At 41.4% G+C, this 16,133-nt stretch overlaps 1 protein-coding gene across 2 annotated transcripts in view; it reads left to right on the forward strand.

The window, feature by feature from the left end:
• Nucleotides 1-7,591, forward strand: part of srgap3 (SLIT-ROBO Rho GTPase activating protein 3) — a 122,919-nt gene extending 115,328 nt beyond the window's left edge. For both annotated transcript variants that reach the window (XM_072684569.1, XM_072684570.1), the window contains exon 22: nucleotides 1,184-7,591. In XM_072684569.1, the coding sequence (XP_072540670.1) occupies nucleotides 1,184-1,618 (435 nt within the window). In that variant the 3' untranslated portion in view covers nucleotides 1,619-7,591. The remainder of the gene's footprint in view (nucleotides 1-1,183) is intronic.
• Nucleotides 7,592-16,133: the final 8,542 nt, after the last annotated feature.

Below are 16,133 nucleotides of genomic sequence, written 5' to 3' on the forward strand. Positions count from 1 at the left end.
TGGCACGTTTCGGGGATGTAAAAAAACTGAGATTTTTTCTTTTTATGTTGTTTTATGTGTCACTAAAATATGCCTCTCATTTTAATAAAGGCATTTCATTGCATTATCATTAGCCTAGTTTGTAATACCCTCTGGCATCTTTACTATTTAAAAGGGCTCATGTGGCCATGAGCATGCTTGGGAATAAACGGCCATGGATTCATTTGATTCATTTAGCATTAGTTTAATAATCCAGACAGTGGCAGAGGACTCTTTTAGATGACTCACTCTGTTTGCATTTAGCTGAACTGAGAAAACACAGTCTGACAGAAAGACAGTTCATGAAATGGAAGCATTATATTAAAGCAAAAAGAGGTCATGAGCTTGGAGTTCACAATCTGATCATTCTGTCTGACAGGAGAGACAAGAGATGATTAAATTCATCCTATGATCTTTAATTACGTAGTAATTTAGAGTCAGCAAGTGTGTGGTGGTGGTAGTGGGAAGCTGATATACTGCCATCAAAATGTAATGTTGGCTTAATAGTCAAGAGTCTGAGAGAGAACAAAAGCATTTCGAATGAATTAGTGATTCTGAATGTTTTCGGTGTGCCTTATCTCTTAATTATAATGACTGTTGACAAAGTCACTGTAGTATTCTCTTGAGAATCCATATGTGAACGTGTGATACATGCAGGAGTTAACACCTCTTATCATTGTGGCTTTAATATGGCTTCTGGAGTCATAAGACGGGCCAGAGCCCATTGGTTTGAATGAGGGGAGACAAGCACTGAGTTTTATAGCATATGAGGCCTGGCTGAGGCGCTGTGTAAATGCCATAGATAAAGTACAGCAGTGACATAAGGGACTTATGAGGTAAATATACAGCAAAGACCCGCTCAGTGAAGCCAAAGCTCAGATAGCAATCATAAATCTGTCCTGTAGAGTGCAGGGAACTTTCAAGAAACTCAGGATTTTCAAGGAATCAATAAGAGTTTGCTGCTGAGAATGAGCTTAAAGAGTCTGCATGGTCCATTAACTGTTATCTAGATGCTAGGTCAGAAATACTACATTTCTGGAAATGCCATTACAATAAATTGTTTTAGTTATTGCCGTGCTGATGCGTGTCAGTTGTTTTGTTTTGTTTGTTTGTTTTTCTTCATATCAGACAGTTTGTAATGTTTGTAAATCTTTCTGACCTACAGGACATAGAGAAGACTATGACCACTGCTCTTCATGAGCTCCGGGAGCTAGAACGCCAGAATACAGCCAAGCAGGCTCCAGATGTAGTGCTGGACACTCTGGAACCTCTGAAGAACCCAGTGAGCTCCGAACCGGCCAGCCCCTTACATACCATTATGATCAGGGATCCAGATGCAGCGCTGCGGCGTGGGAGCAGCTCCACCTCAGAGATGATGACCACCTTCAAGCCGGCACTGTCCGCCAGGCTGGCTGGTGCTCAGCTCAGACCTCCGCCCATGAGGCCGGTGCGGCCGCCCCCGACCCAGCACCGCTCCAGCAGTTCCAGTTCATCTGGCATGGGCAGCCCGGCGGTCACCCCCACAGAAAAAGGCTTTCCCAACAGCTCAGCTGCAACATCCTCCTCAAACATGGGGGATAAACAAGGAGGCAGCATGTAGCCCCACCAGGGTTATGGTCAAAGCCTAGTGTATAGCTCCTAGACCTGGCGAGATTACTCTAGGCTTATGAAGACCAAAATGAAGGGGGAGGGGTGATCAGATTTTTTTTTTCTTCTTCTTCTCATTCTAGCTTTAGATTTTGCAAATTCTGAATCAGCCTCAGAACACTGTAGAAGTGAGCCCTGGTTACTATGGCAACGAGGCGTGTGAAGTATATCAGTTAGCGCTCTGTGAAGCACATTGAAAGGTAAGGTGGGGGGAAAATTGATGAAAAATGAATAAATGTGTGTTGGTATATGGATATATCTGTGGTATATACACATACAGTATACACATATACGGCATCCTCTAACATATATGTGTATATAAATATACATACGTTATATGAGCTCTTTTTTCCTTTTCTCTTCCTTTTTTTTTTTTTTTTAAAAAACCTCAGACACTATTAAGTGACCCACTTTGGCCAGTCTCTTGCTTTCGACATGAACTCACTGTAGGTAGAGCAATACTAAATGAGTTTAGCATTTGTTTCTCTCTGCACTGGTTGGCCAGAGTTGTTCTGTTATCGAGGAGGCGGGGCCCCCAGCTAGCTCCTCCCACCACACTAGACTGTTTGTTCGAAGCAGACTGTCGCTCAAAGCAAAGCCTGCCCAAATGGCAACCTTTGCGCTGTTGTAAATAGAGATATACTGTACTTGAACTTGTAATGCCTTTTGTTTTGTAGTATAAGGGATGTTCAGCAGCATAACAGCATAGCCAAGTTGTAAACATATATGAGATGCAGAAACTGAAAACCAATATACATTACGAACTAACTGTAAGAAATCTGTGGTAAAAATGTAGTTTAACTTGTATATACTTTTTAGGTAGGTTCTTTTTTTAAATGTTAAACATGTACATTTGTGGACAGAACAGGCAAGAATGGCATTTATTTGAACAAAAAATGATCACAACCAGCAAATGAAGAAATAGTTCATCGCTATGGGTACTTGATGGTAGCTGTCTGAGCCATTACTTTTAGTTAAGACTAGATTCAGTATCAGTCTAAATATGGTAGTTTTTTGTTTTTTTTTACATTTGTTTTCTTAATTTGCAGATTAACTATCATATGCATCTTTACTTTTTTATATATTTTTATATATTTCTGTCATCATTAGTGGGATAGATGTTAATGTCTCAGTCAAACAATCTGAAAACTAAAAAGTGTTTGTAGTTCAGTCCTAACATTGATTGACTGCACCAAAGCTATCTTAAGCTATACTCTGTCCCAAGTATAGTGCGTATCAGGATTCTACTTCTGCTTTGTGTTCCTAGGTGGTGTTAAAGCCTATTTAAAAATTCAATGACATTCTTATATTTCACATTATAGTTTCATTTCTGAAGTATTTGAGTTAACATACGACTAAATCCGTAATGAAAATGAATGAATCTCACTAACAAAACTAAAATAAACTCAATACTCAACTCAGTACTTAATACTAAAGTATTGAATGGAGCACCACCCATCATCCCAGAGAACACCATTCCACTGCTTCACAGCTGAATGCTAGGGGGGCTTTATACTCCTCTAGCCCAGTGCTTCTCTACAGGGACTAGAAAAGCTGTATGTGTGCATTTGCATGTGTGTGTGTCAGCAATGGGGGCTGCTTAAAGTAGCTGAATGCATTAATTAGAAGGGGTGTCCACAAACATTTGGTCATATAGTGTTGTTTTAAAAGAAAAAAGAAGTGATCTTCTCTTTAGAGGTAAACTTGTGGAGTTTGTCCTTTTAGCTCAAGTGTCATTAAAGCAAATAGGGACAAATACTAATACCAAGACCCTCTAAAATTCTAAAATTAAGATTTGACCTATCACTCAAATGATTTAGCTAATAATATATTTTGTAATGAAAACAGAAACCTCATACATACATAAATTAGCATGTCATTAACGATATTATTCAAGTGTGCAAATTAACAATCACAATGAATATTCATGTCAATCACTGCTTTCTAAAGAAGTGGAAGGGCTGTAGTATGCTGTATCTCTGGCATATGGAATTAATAAACATTAGCAAATTAGTTTGGCTTGTGATTTAACTGTAAATCCAGGCTGCATGGTTTCTGATGGCATTCAGAGATGCGTTCTAATCCCAGATTGAAGATTCACACCCCGTGTTAAACCAGCTCCTCCCGGGAGCATCTCAGCTGCCCCCAATCTGTCATACAATTTCCAGTTCATCTTTTAAACTGGTTTCCAGTCATCTCCTCCTCCCCCGCCGCACTGGAAGGAGGGGGAATTCCCGCTTCGACCGACTGACCCACTTATCCACTTCAGTCAGTTCAGCTTTAATCTCATCTTCACCACAGATAATCAACCATGTCTGCAGTTCTGCCTTTCCTAATTGCCACCTCTTGCCTGTTCTGCTCAGATCTACAGTATGTAAATGCTTGTATAGCTGCATAAAAAAAGAGAAAGAGAAAAAAATATGCTGGGGAAAAAGTACTGTTACTGCACACTTCTTGATTTCTAATGTGATGGACGTGAGAGTCGAGCCCTTGTCTTAATGTGTCAACAGCACAGAAGTCTATCTTGCCTTTTCTTTTTCTTGCTATTTTGGCCTTTTTTTGCTTCAAACATGCACACACATCTTTTTGTGTGAGTCCTACCCCTGTCTAATGTGCCATACATGTTTTGTTTTGCACTGTGTTGCATCTTTTAAGTGGGAATTACTTGACCCTTTTCTACTGCTGGCAATTTGTGTCAGCATTAGCACCCGGTAATTAGCGGTAGCTAGCAGCTGGCTCGCGTCTTAGGCTTGCCCCCTGCATGGAATTTCATTCTGCATGTGAGGGAGACAGACGTGCATGTGCTATTACACCACCACCTGCAAAGAGACCAGCCGAAGACGATGCGTCAGGGCCTTTCTCGGATTAACACATGGATAATTGATAGCGATGAGAAGATTCATACAGTAGGCCAACATTTAAAGGAATATTCCAGTGTTTTTCATTGTAATCTCCACACGTATCATCTGTGCCACAGATAATAAGATGCTATGATACTTTAAAGGGGCCATAGAATGCACTTGAGTATTTAAAGCAGCATTATCCAGGATTTTTACCCTAAAATAACAGCTTCAAAATTATGTTTATGCTCCACTGCCCTGTAATGGACACAGTAGTGCCGCTAGTATTGCTAGTCTGGGCTAAGCATGCTGCTAACTGAAGTATAGGAGAAGACGGAAAGATAGATTGGCTATGCATCAGTATTGGCCAATAATTAGAAAACGTGCAATCAGGGAACGGTCAGTAATTTAGCAGATCCAGAGAGCTGGTCAGATCATATGTATGTATAAATATATATGTAGAATGTGTAAGACTAATATGCCTCTTAGGGGAAGCTGAGTAAAGACTTTTAACACCACTAATCAGATACCCCTCTCAGTATCAGTATCGACAGTCTGTATCAGCCCTAAAAACACTGATCTGTCCATTTCTAGTACGTAACCTTGGCGAACTAAGTGACGCTGCCTAACTCGAGTCATATTCGTGTAGAATCCTGTAATATTAGTCTGTCATATCCTGTCCACATGCTGTCAGTGACGGTTCTTTATGTCTCAGCTTGTATCATGCATGTGGAAAGCATGTATTTTAGTTGTGGTCCTCTTCACGCCTGTAGGGTGTGCCCAGGAGCAAAAAAATCCCATTCTGAACATAATGCTGCTTTAAAGTGTTTATCGGTATACAAATAGTGTGTGACTTAAAAATGGCAAAAAATACCAGCCGATTTACAACCCCAGGCTAGGGTTAGCTTTTAGCCTGGCACCTGCTAGCTTTCCTAGCCGTAGCTTCCTGGCTTGCTGAATTTGTGCTTGAAATCAGCTTTACAGCTCTGGTTCGGTTACATTGGATTTCTGTTCAATCTGGAGACGACAAAAGTTTTCAACATTTATGTTTTATCTCTTATTTGTTCCAAACTCTCATCAACAACTATCTCAAGGTAAATAGTTTTCCATTTTATGGCCCCTTTAAGACTGGAAACATTGGGCAGTTGCTAATTCTGTCAATGAATGTTTTTGTGAAGCATGTTTTTCTGTCGAGCACCTGGATTCTTAGCTGAATCTGTAGTTTGTCCTTGCAGAGGGAGATGGGGAATTGTCCCAGTCCTCTGCCTGATAATGCATGAATGCCAGAAAGCCTGATGGAGGTACAATGTAACCAGAATTGTACAATGTAACAAGACATGCTTGCTTCAGTTTAGCCTTCAGCAGGCATATATTTGACATTGATGGAATGCAGCAACTGTCCGATGGTCTTTATCATAATTGTATCTCAAGGAAAAAAATCTGCTCCAGAGACAAGCATTAAAAAGATGATTTGTGGTAACTGATGGTACGACTCAGGTGTGTCGATTCGGCAGATAAGTTAGGTTTGAAAAACTGAGAGTATTCCCTTAACTGTCTTGCTGTGCTACTTCTCAGATTGTGCACATATGTATACAGAATGAATATGCACAGTATTCTCATACAGCATGAGTCGCTTTAAAATGTGCCCTTCTGTCTTACAGTCACTCACTATGCCTTCCAACATGAGAGGACATCAGTGAGGATAGGATTCTAGACGTCTGCACGCTATGACCTATGATCAAATCCTGTACAGGACCATGATATGGATGAATTGTCCATTAAGTAGGTGAAATTCTGTCCTTCTGACTCCGTCCAGCTTCACTTGATGCTGCTGCGTCTTACCACAGTTAATGCACTGCCCTCTAGTGGACAGAACAGACATTGTCCCTCCACCAAACGTCCCTCTGCTGGTGAATTCTAGTATTTTGAAGATAAATTCTCCTAAATTCTCCTTGAATTTAAGGTTTGCTGTCGCAGCCTAGGAGTTTTTATCATTAGCTGTTGGAACAAATTGCCACTACATTGCAGAATCCACAACATGGTCATTGAAAAAAAGCTCGGAAGAGCTTCTCTCTGCTTCGATGCATCAGAGACAATGTTAATGTTGAGTTGGTAGGTTCAGACATGAACTTTTTTTGTAGCAGCCTGCGTTATTTAAAGAATTTAACTTGCATCCTTAGGTTGGACCCTTCTGAGATCGTCTCCTGCTATAAGCACAAACAGGAAGGTGTGTGTAAAGATGACAGACTTGTAGTTTCTTAGTTATCTTGGAGCCTTTTAACAACTTTGTGACATTTTTGTTGAGTCATAGCTGTTTTTCAGCTGTTTTTTTTCCTGATTCATCACCTTGCGATCATCTAACGCTTACTGTCAGGGTCTTTTGTTCATTCTACATTCTCACATATCAGTTTGCTGGCGTACAGACATTGTTGATGGTTTTGCTGGAGTTTAATAAGAGGCAGATTACAGATAGCCGCTGTCTAGATCACCACATATCAAACTTCATCATCATCATCTGCATTTAGTAATTCCTTCCATTAGTGTCTCCTCCTTAAACGACCCCGACTGTGCTGCACAAAAGCTCTGACTTTCTGACTTTCTCTCCATGTAATCCTAACCCTAGCTAACGCACCGCACTATTTAAGGCCTAGTCAGATCTTCTTTGGTACTTGCACGATTACTGATTACTGAAGGCACTTGGTGCACCCCTGTCCTTTCTAGACTGTATGTGGGCTGTAAATTCCAGAAGACTTTTTTTTTGTTTGTTTTAATAGATTTGGAACGTATGCTATAAAGGGTGTGTATTGTATGTATGCTAAACTGTATGTATGCTAAGGTAACATAGGCTTTCTCCTTCTCTAGACACAACGTTCATGAATCCAAACTTGCCGTCTGTCTGTGCTAGTGGGTTGTGAAAAAGTGACATACTGTTTTTTGCCCTCCTCTTGACACTTTTGTCTAGTGATGCTGTTTGTTAATGAGTGTTTGGATGGTTGAATCCTCCCTGTGATGTAGGTTAACTGTACACCATGCCACTGTTTGGATGTGAAGAATATTCAAGTCCAAAATAAAAACAAATTAACTTTTTTGGATCTCGTTTGAAATGATTACAGTGCACCTCTCCCTTACATCCAAGGCTGGTTCTTGCTGTAAGCGGAGTAAGCAATTGATTGAGTCCCAAAACCAAGCCACAAGACCACAATGATGCACAAACCACTTAATTAAATCTAATTATTTATTTATTGTCAAATTTTTATTATTTATAGACAATTTCTTTGTTTAACACAGACACCCGTACAAAAGGGGTTTTGTAGTAAATGTAATGGTTCCAAACACCAATCAGCCATAAAAGCTCCACTGACGGGTGAAGTGAAAAACATTGATTGTCTTCATCTACAGTGGCGTCTGTCAATGGGTGGGATATATTAGGCAGCAAGTAAACAGTCAGTTTGTGAAGTTGGTGTGTTAAAGCAGAAATGTTACACAAGCATAAGAAGGGCCAAATTGTAATGGCTAGAACGCTGGGTCAGAGCATCTCCAAAACATCAGGCTGATCTTGAGGGGTTTTTCTGGTATGCAGTGATCAGTACCTACCAAAAGTGCTCCAAGAAAGAACAACCCGTGAACTGGTGACAGGGTAATTGGCAACTAACGTTCATTGATGCGGCCCATGAAGGCCCCACATCACAACTCCTCACAACAGGATTTAAAGGATCTGCTGCTAATGTCTTGGTGCCAGATTACCACAGGACACCTTCAGAGGTTTTGTCCATTTGAGTCCATGCCACAAATGGTCAAATCTGCCGCTGTGGCAGCACAAGGGGGACCCACTCACTGGAGAGTGCCGTGATGGTTGGTGCCAGAGACCTGATCTGATCTACAACTGCAAACGAAATTGTTGGGGTCCTCTTTTGTCAGCCAAGAACAAAAAGCTGAAGCTGCAGTGAGACGGTAAACTGAAAAAACGTTGCCTGATCTGACCAACATCCATTTCTGCTGGGGCAGACCGATGGTAGGGTCAGTCTTTGACACCAATAGCAAGAATGCATGAACCCAACCTGCCTGTGTCAACAGTCCAGGCTGGTAGCAACACTGCCTTCCCCATAGCAGACTAGGCTTTGATTCTTTAGCCAATCAAGCACACCATCATACAGTTGGAACACTTTTAGGTGTACTGTCACCATGTGCATCCCTTCATGGCACAATTTACCTATCTTCTAACGACTACTTTGAGCATGATAATGCACCATATCACACAGCAGACGTCGCCTGGTTTAGTGAGCATGACAATACGTTCAGGGTTCTTCAGTGGTCTTCCCAGTCATGGGATCCAATAGAACACCATTGGGATGTGGTATAACAGGAGATTTGCAGCATGAGACATGTGACACAATCATGTCAACTAAATCAGAATCTCAGAGAAGAGCATGAGGAATCCGTGCCATGACGAATTGAGACAAGTCCTACCCAGGACCAGTATTAGTATTAGTATTCCTGATAAAATGCAGAAGAGGACTGAATGTTTGCAGTACTTCTTCTCACCACTTGATGGAGACGGAGTAACAGAAAGTGACACTGCTGGACTTCAAGCAGTGACTTCAAGAATTCAATAGAAAGAGGTAATAAAGTCTTATGAGTTTCTCCTGGTCTTGGTTATTTTTGAAAGCCATGGTAGTACAATCAGTCCAAGCCAGCGAGCAATCTTTTCTTCTTTCATTAGCTTCCCAGTTTGGCCAGTATGTGTGAGAAAGCCTTTTGATTTGCTCTTGAGTGCTAAGGCAAGATTTGCACCAATCAGTTATTCATTTGTCGTAATTCATCAGAATACAGTCATCTAGTGAAGCGTGGAGCGCAGATAAACAAAGTCCCATTTGTCACACCTGACAGACTCTTAATAAACAAGACACAAACATGACGACCATCCTTCCCTCGCCTTCAGACAGTCACTCAAAGAGAGCCATTACTTTTACTGAGCACACAATGTTCCCTGTGTGTCCTTTTTCCTTTATTCCCTCACATTCTGAGAAAAAAGAGTCATAAACATCCTCGCTCGAATACTGATTGTCAGATATGCTTGAATGTACCTTGTATTGTAATCAGCACAGTGGGCAGGAGGCAGTTACTATCTATTGATTGCCAGGCTTCATCAGTCACACGTGGTCATAGGTAGTGTATTTTGACATAGCCTACTACACCTATGTGTCACAAGCTATAGATGTCTGATTAGGCTAGTAAAGATGAGGTGAGTACATTGGCTAATAGATCACATACTTATGCCCCCCCATATGTTTACTGCAATTCCTGTGATCATGATAAGGATAAGGCTGCACAAAGCTAAACATTGCTGTTCTAATAGTGATGAATTAGAGCATTGTAGCTTGCAGTTCAATTGGCCCTGTTGAACCTGTGTGTGTCCTGTGTGTGTGGAGCTTTGTCAGGGGAGCTGATGCATGGTGGTTAAGTTGAGCCTGTCATTCAGTCTCTCTCACGTATCTCATTTTTATTCATAGACCACCCCGTAACGTCACGACAACAGACAAGATTGGTTTTCTTTGAAAGTTTTCAAGAAGGGAAAGTAAAAGTTTGGAGTGTACATGTCCACCAGGAGATGTGCCGGCAAGACAGCAGGACCTCAAAAAACACTTTTATGAAGAGTAACCATCATTCAGCACATTTTCTCATGTGGTCTTCCATATGCAGCAGGCCTTAAATTGCAGGATGGAGCAGTGCAGGGTACTCTGTGAGGAGTGGTGAAGATCCAGAGGGTGATAAAATGACAGCTCCTCCATGTATGAAACTCAAACCATCTGCCATTAAGCTCAGAGAAAGCTATCCTCCGATTTTGTGTGCAACACACAGTGTTACAGAAAAAGCTCTGTGTAGAAGCATTTCAGGACCCTCAAAAGCAAAAGGTGAGCACCCACAAACATTTCTGTAACTGTGAACAGTAAAGTGAGTGGAGGATGAACTGATTTGGAAATGTTAAACCTTGACAGTTTTAAAGTGAAAATAGTCCTTCATTAACTTTTCAGGGCTATGGATTGTTTGTTAGGAAAGGCTGGGAGATGAAAATGTGAAGGCTTAATCAATACTCTGGCTTCTCAAACCATGTCCCAATAATCAGCTGACATGAGCTCCTCTAAGCAGCTGCTTAGCGCTCTAAAAACAATTGATGGCCACCAAGCAGCAGGAGACTATAAGATAGCGTAGTGTTTTCAGGTGGCTACTTCCTCAGTTCTTAATGAGGATATAAAGAAATGGCAGTAGAAAGCAAGCTGAGGTCTGGAAGACCAAACTAACTGCTTGTAGGATTGCTAGAAAGCCAAATCAAAACCCCTCTTCTGACTTCATGAAGATTTAGCAGGCTATGGAGTGGTGAAGCTCTGTTCTAGTGCACAATTATAACCTTCTGAAACACCAAAAAAACTAAATTCAGCATTAAAACTTTTTGAAGGAACATCTAAACAAGCCTGATGCACACTGAACAAAGGCTCCGTGCAACGCCTCTCATTCATTTTCTCCACAATTAGGCCTTTGAGATGTTGTTTGCTGTAGTCAGATAAACATCGTCTCCACAGTGATTATACTAAAGCTTTTAGACGAGTGGATTTGGGGGCAAAACACCTGGACCAAGACAACTCTATTTAATTCTGTTTCTCAGCCTTAAAAAAAAAAGGTATGTATTTTTAGGTAAAAAATGCTACATATTGTCACTTTCACTGATTATAAGATATTTTAGTCTAAGCCCCCCTAATTAACTTTCTGGACCCTTATGATCAACCTTAAGATTTAAGGGGCTGCAATAGAAACAATGCAAAGACATGATTTATGAAGACTTATGATCTGAAACGTTGTGGAAGTAAAAACATCTTGGGTTGAATTCAGTTGCTGTTGTAATTTGATGAGCAGCTTGCGCATCTCTCCCAAAACATTTTCCCCTCTGAGTCGCGCTCAAACAGAAACAGCAGGTTGTTTAAGAAGACTCTGTTGGTCTAATTTGACGATTCTCTGCGACAATTAAGGAACAAATATGCACATTCTACTTAATTAAGCGTAATTTTATCTGTTTATGTCAGAACATTCACTGTTATGGTAATTTCTCCCCACAGGCCCCGTCACCTATCTCATCTCATTTTTACTTTATTGGGACAAATGAACTGCCTGGCAATTACTAGCTAATGAAAAGCCCTCGAGAAAAATCAAGTTACACAACTGCACCATTTACTAGGATTACTACCTTCTCAGGAGAAACATTGTGTTTTGCAACTGAAAAAGTGAGAGAACAATCCATTCTCCAGTCTAAAAATTCATATTTTTGCTAAAGCCATCCCATAAAAACATACAGATGGCACTTTCATAATCAGTATCCATTGCCCTGCCTGGGGTTTATTGCTTTACTGCTTTAAAGGCCTCATCAGAACTACCAGAGTTATTAACTGAACTCAAACCCACAGACGTCACGGCCTTTACAATCTGTGATCAGGCTCTCTGACCACTGGGCTAGCCCAGAGCCTGAGTGTGGGAGAGGTTTTGATTTGAGCCTGGAGGCCGGATTTGCAGACACAAACGAAGTCTAGTTATAGAAATGGGGTTTTAATGGAAGATCCAGTTTGGTGGACAGTGATCTAACTCTATGTAAGATAAAATTAACTTTGACATTAAGTCGGGAACAAACAGCATATGACATCTATATGAAATGAAAATGTGTTATATGTTCTATATTGGAATGGTGAGGTTTCCCACAGCTATCATCGTTCATTTCTACATGACCATCTCCAACCTTTTTTATTTCTTATTCTGATTTAAACAGACCATTTTGGAACTGTGCCTCCAACACTGGCATATGTCAATGACTTCTGTTCAGATTGGCTGCCCTCGAAAAAACAGACCAGACTGAGACATTTTTTGGACAAAAGGTCTGTGCACATTACTTTTAGTCCGTATAGCACTGCAGCATAAATCAGGACTGTACATGTAGTCAAACAGACTGATATGCATTTTTCTGAGGAAGGTGAGGAACCCCTCACTGTACTACAACTGTTGGATATGCTATAATTCCAGAGACTGAAGTGCTGTAATCAGAATATCGTAATATGAATGACATGAATTATTACAGTTTATGGACAGCGTACCACCACTCCTATGGTAGCTAAATCTTTCTGCAGGTCCTTTCTGGACAACATATGGGCAGCTCTATGTGAGCAACTTTTTGGTCTTCCAAATCTTGCCTTGACGTTCAGTTTCTGACAGTTCCTCCTGCCATTTTAAACAACGCAAATTGTGAGCTGAAAGCAGCTGAAAGGCTGATGCCTTTTTTATAGCCTTCTGCTTTATTGGTATCATTTAGCTTCATTTTCCAATCCCCAGTCAGATGTTTAGAGAAGCTCATTGTTACATCCCACCCAGCCTGCTCATGTGAAGCTCACATGGGTGGAACGTAGGCTAGGTGGGTTCTGGGCTCTGAGTGGGTTTGTACATGCATTTTTACTGGGACCCAGTTAGGCTTCCCAATTAGGACCCATCATTACAGCCCACCTTAGTCTTTCATGGGTCAAATCTAGGCCCCATGTGCAGTGTACAACCAAGATAAGGCCCATGTTTAACCCCTCCTGGTCCCATCACCTTGGTGGGCATCTATATGTAGGGCCAACATGGAACTCAAGGACAAAACTTTCTGAATCCAGTTGGGCCACACTTACGGCCCTATTAGCTGGGTTTTTGACCTGCTAAATCAGTCCTGACACCTCATGGCTTTTTTATTTTCTAGAAAAGTTATTTTCTAGAACAGTATTGAATATAAAATACTAAATATTTAATAAATAATATATAATATAATCACCAGTTTATATATATATATATATATATATATATATATATATATGTATATATATGGTGATGGTGGAATTTTATAGCATGTGGTAAGATCAGTCTTTGTTCATCAGATCAATCAGAACAAATATTTTCAAAATCTAAATAGGAATTAAGAGAATAAACAAGAGAATCCGGTTGTTTTCCTTAATCTTCTTTGTTCCTGTATTTTTTCCATCTGCTCAGCTCGCCTCTGCAGATTTATCCTGACTGTTGTGGCCTTTTGTTCATCACCGTTAGAAGGAATCAAGACAGGAATTTTCTTTAAATCTCTCATTAACTCCCTCTGTGGATGTTAGCAGAAAGTCTTTATTAGGTTGCATGTTGTTCAGGGGAGCCTGTGGTGGACATACATTTGAGATTCCTTTGAAAAGACTGAATTACTGACAGCATGGCTCCTGTTTCCTCCGGAGCGTAAACACTTAGTGAAATGATCTATGATTTATGCACTGAAAAAGGAAAATGACTCCGATACAGTTGTCTGGAGAGCACTACAATGCCTCCTCTTAAACGTTGGACATGTTCATAAAAGAGTCTTTTATTACAGGACATGAAGTAACTCTCTTATTACGTACCAGTCCCTCACAGTTATGCTGTAGTTATGATTATGATGGCAGGGCGGCAAAAAAGTTGGTCCAGTTACGGTTATGACACGGCAGTGGAAACAAAATGGGATGTTGGTTTCTTTGGGATTTCAGGGATGCCGAACAACTTGTAGCACTTGGACATGACAACAAATCCAAACACTGGCCAAAAACACAGCATTCGATTCGTCAATAAGCATTTTTCATAACACCATAGTACTGGACAATACCAGTGCTCCAACTATGACGAGATAAGACAACCATATTCACCATTGGTTTTGGACACAGATGGATTTTGGCCTCCGCCTTTAATCCATCTGAGCAATGAACACACACACATACTAGTGATTGAACACACGTGCCCGGAGTGTTGGTGGCCAGGGAGCAGAGAGGGTGAAGAGCCTTGCTCAAGGGTGCTCAACAGTGGCAGCTTGTCGAGCCCCGGTATCAAACCCTCAACTCTGTCATCAATAGCCCGGTGCTCTCTAACCACTGAGGCGCCGCTGCCCTGCTGCATCATTATGGAAATGTTTACAAAGATGCATGCTGCCACTGACCGAGTACCACTGCAAATGCAGCTTCACCAAAATGGGAATTACACAGTGTCAAACAGATGACGGACTAAACGGTCACTTCACAGCCCCCAGTCTGTTCGAATCACAGTGCCTTGATTGTCAATCATGCTCTTATTTGTGTGCTTTTACAAAAGTCTAGAAAAACAGCAGACATCCCCCTCCGAGTATACTTTGCCGTCATTACAACCTGCTGAAGGTGCAGTGACGTGGCAACAGCGCTGCCATGGTGACACTCCTGTGCGCTGCTGCTGTTTTGAGGCGCTGATGCTGCTGTAATTGGTCTGAATTAGGGGGCTTTGGCAGATGGCTCACCGCACTGCATTCAGCATGCCCTCAACAGATCAATACAGGCAGCTAATTACAGCACACACTCAAGGAGCCAGATCTCACACTTTGAAGCCAGGCAAGGATGCAGAAATCACAGCAGGTTTTCACAAAATCACAAAAAGTGCCGAGACCGTTTTACACGAATGCACTGGAAGCATTGGAGTGTTTAGAAAGTAAAGCAGCGGGACGGAAACCAGGCTTTTAATTATGTAATACTGCTTTGTGTTAGAAACATTAGACTGGGGTACTTCTCTGGTCCTGGTAGATCACCCCTCTAGCTCCTTGTCTTCCAAAGAAAAGCTGGGAAATTCTAAAACCCAAACATTTTTAATTCATTATATTTACCCCCTCAAAAGTTCAATAGTGAAAGCCCTGGTTTAGGCTGGCAAAACTGTAAAATGTAATGCTGACAGGGGAATATGGTGGAGCTGATCATGCAGAGCAGCACATCACCTCTGCTAGACTTTGGTAACACGGTCCTCATAGTCTAGACTCTGCAAGTTCTGGAGACATGGGTTGCTAAGTGAACCAGGCCTCATGGCCATGGCTTTCTTTATACAAGTGTCTGCAAAAGTGGAGCTCAAACTCAGCATGTGGCAAAGCGAAAGGCGTGGAGGCAAACGGGGATCCAGGGAAGCGTTACAGTATTAAAACTATATTATAATATACTGCATCTGTGAGCCTGTTTTAGCCACACTTTTTCACAAGCCCCCACTTCAGCATGCATTTCAATGGGCTTGCAGCATCACATCTCAGCCTTTTTCTGCCCCAACTTAAGTCAAGTACTTAATATTCCTATTTTTTTCCCAATACAAAGGGCAGTTGCTGAATTTCATGAATAAAAATGTGAAGACAGACATGAGAGAATGTCCCACCAGTGCTGCTTCCAATCCAACATCCCAGCACTGGAGCAACATAGTAATATTAGTAGTTCTGATTACATTGACTTTCCCTAAGGTTTATTGGTATCCATGCACAATTAGGCCGATAATCTGGACTACACAAATTTGATTAAATCAGTGACTCACCTAGGAATGATAGCCAACACAGTGTCCATGTACGTATGTAGATCTACAGTGATGGACACCAGTCCTACAGGAAGTGATGGCCCTATATTAGAGCAGGGGTATTTAGTTCCAGTCCTGGAGGCTGAAAGACACACCTACAAGAGTAAGAAAGGTTGCCAGCTTGATCCCCTGAATGGGAGGCAGTTGGGGGGTTGGGGGGGGGGTGCAGGAACAGTGTTTCTCCTACCTTGGCATTCACAGCTGAGG

The sequence above is a fragment of the Salminus brasiliensis genome, chromosome 7 (genome assembly GCF_030463535.1).
Source record: "Salminus brasiliensis chromosome 7, fSalBra1.hap2, whole genome shotgun sequence".
In the NCBI taxonomy this organism is placed as follows: Eukaryota; Metazoa; Chordata; class Actinopteri; order Characiformes; family Bryconidae; genus Salminus; species Salminus brasiliensis.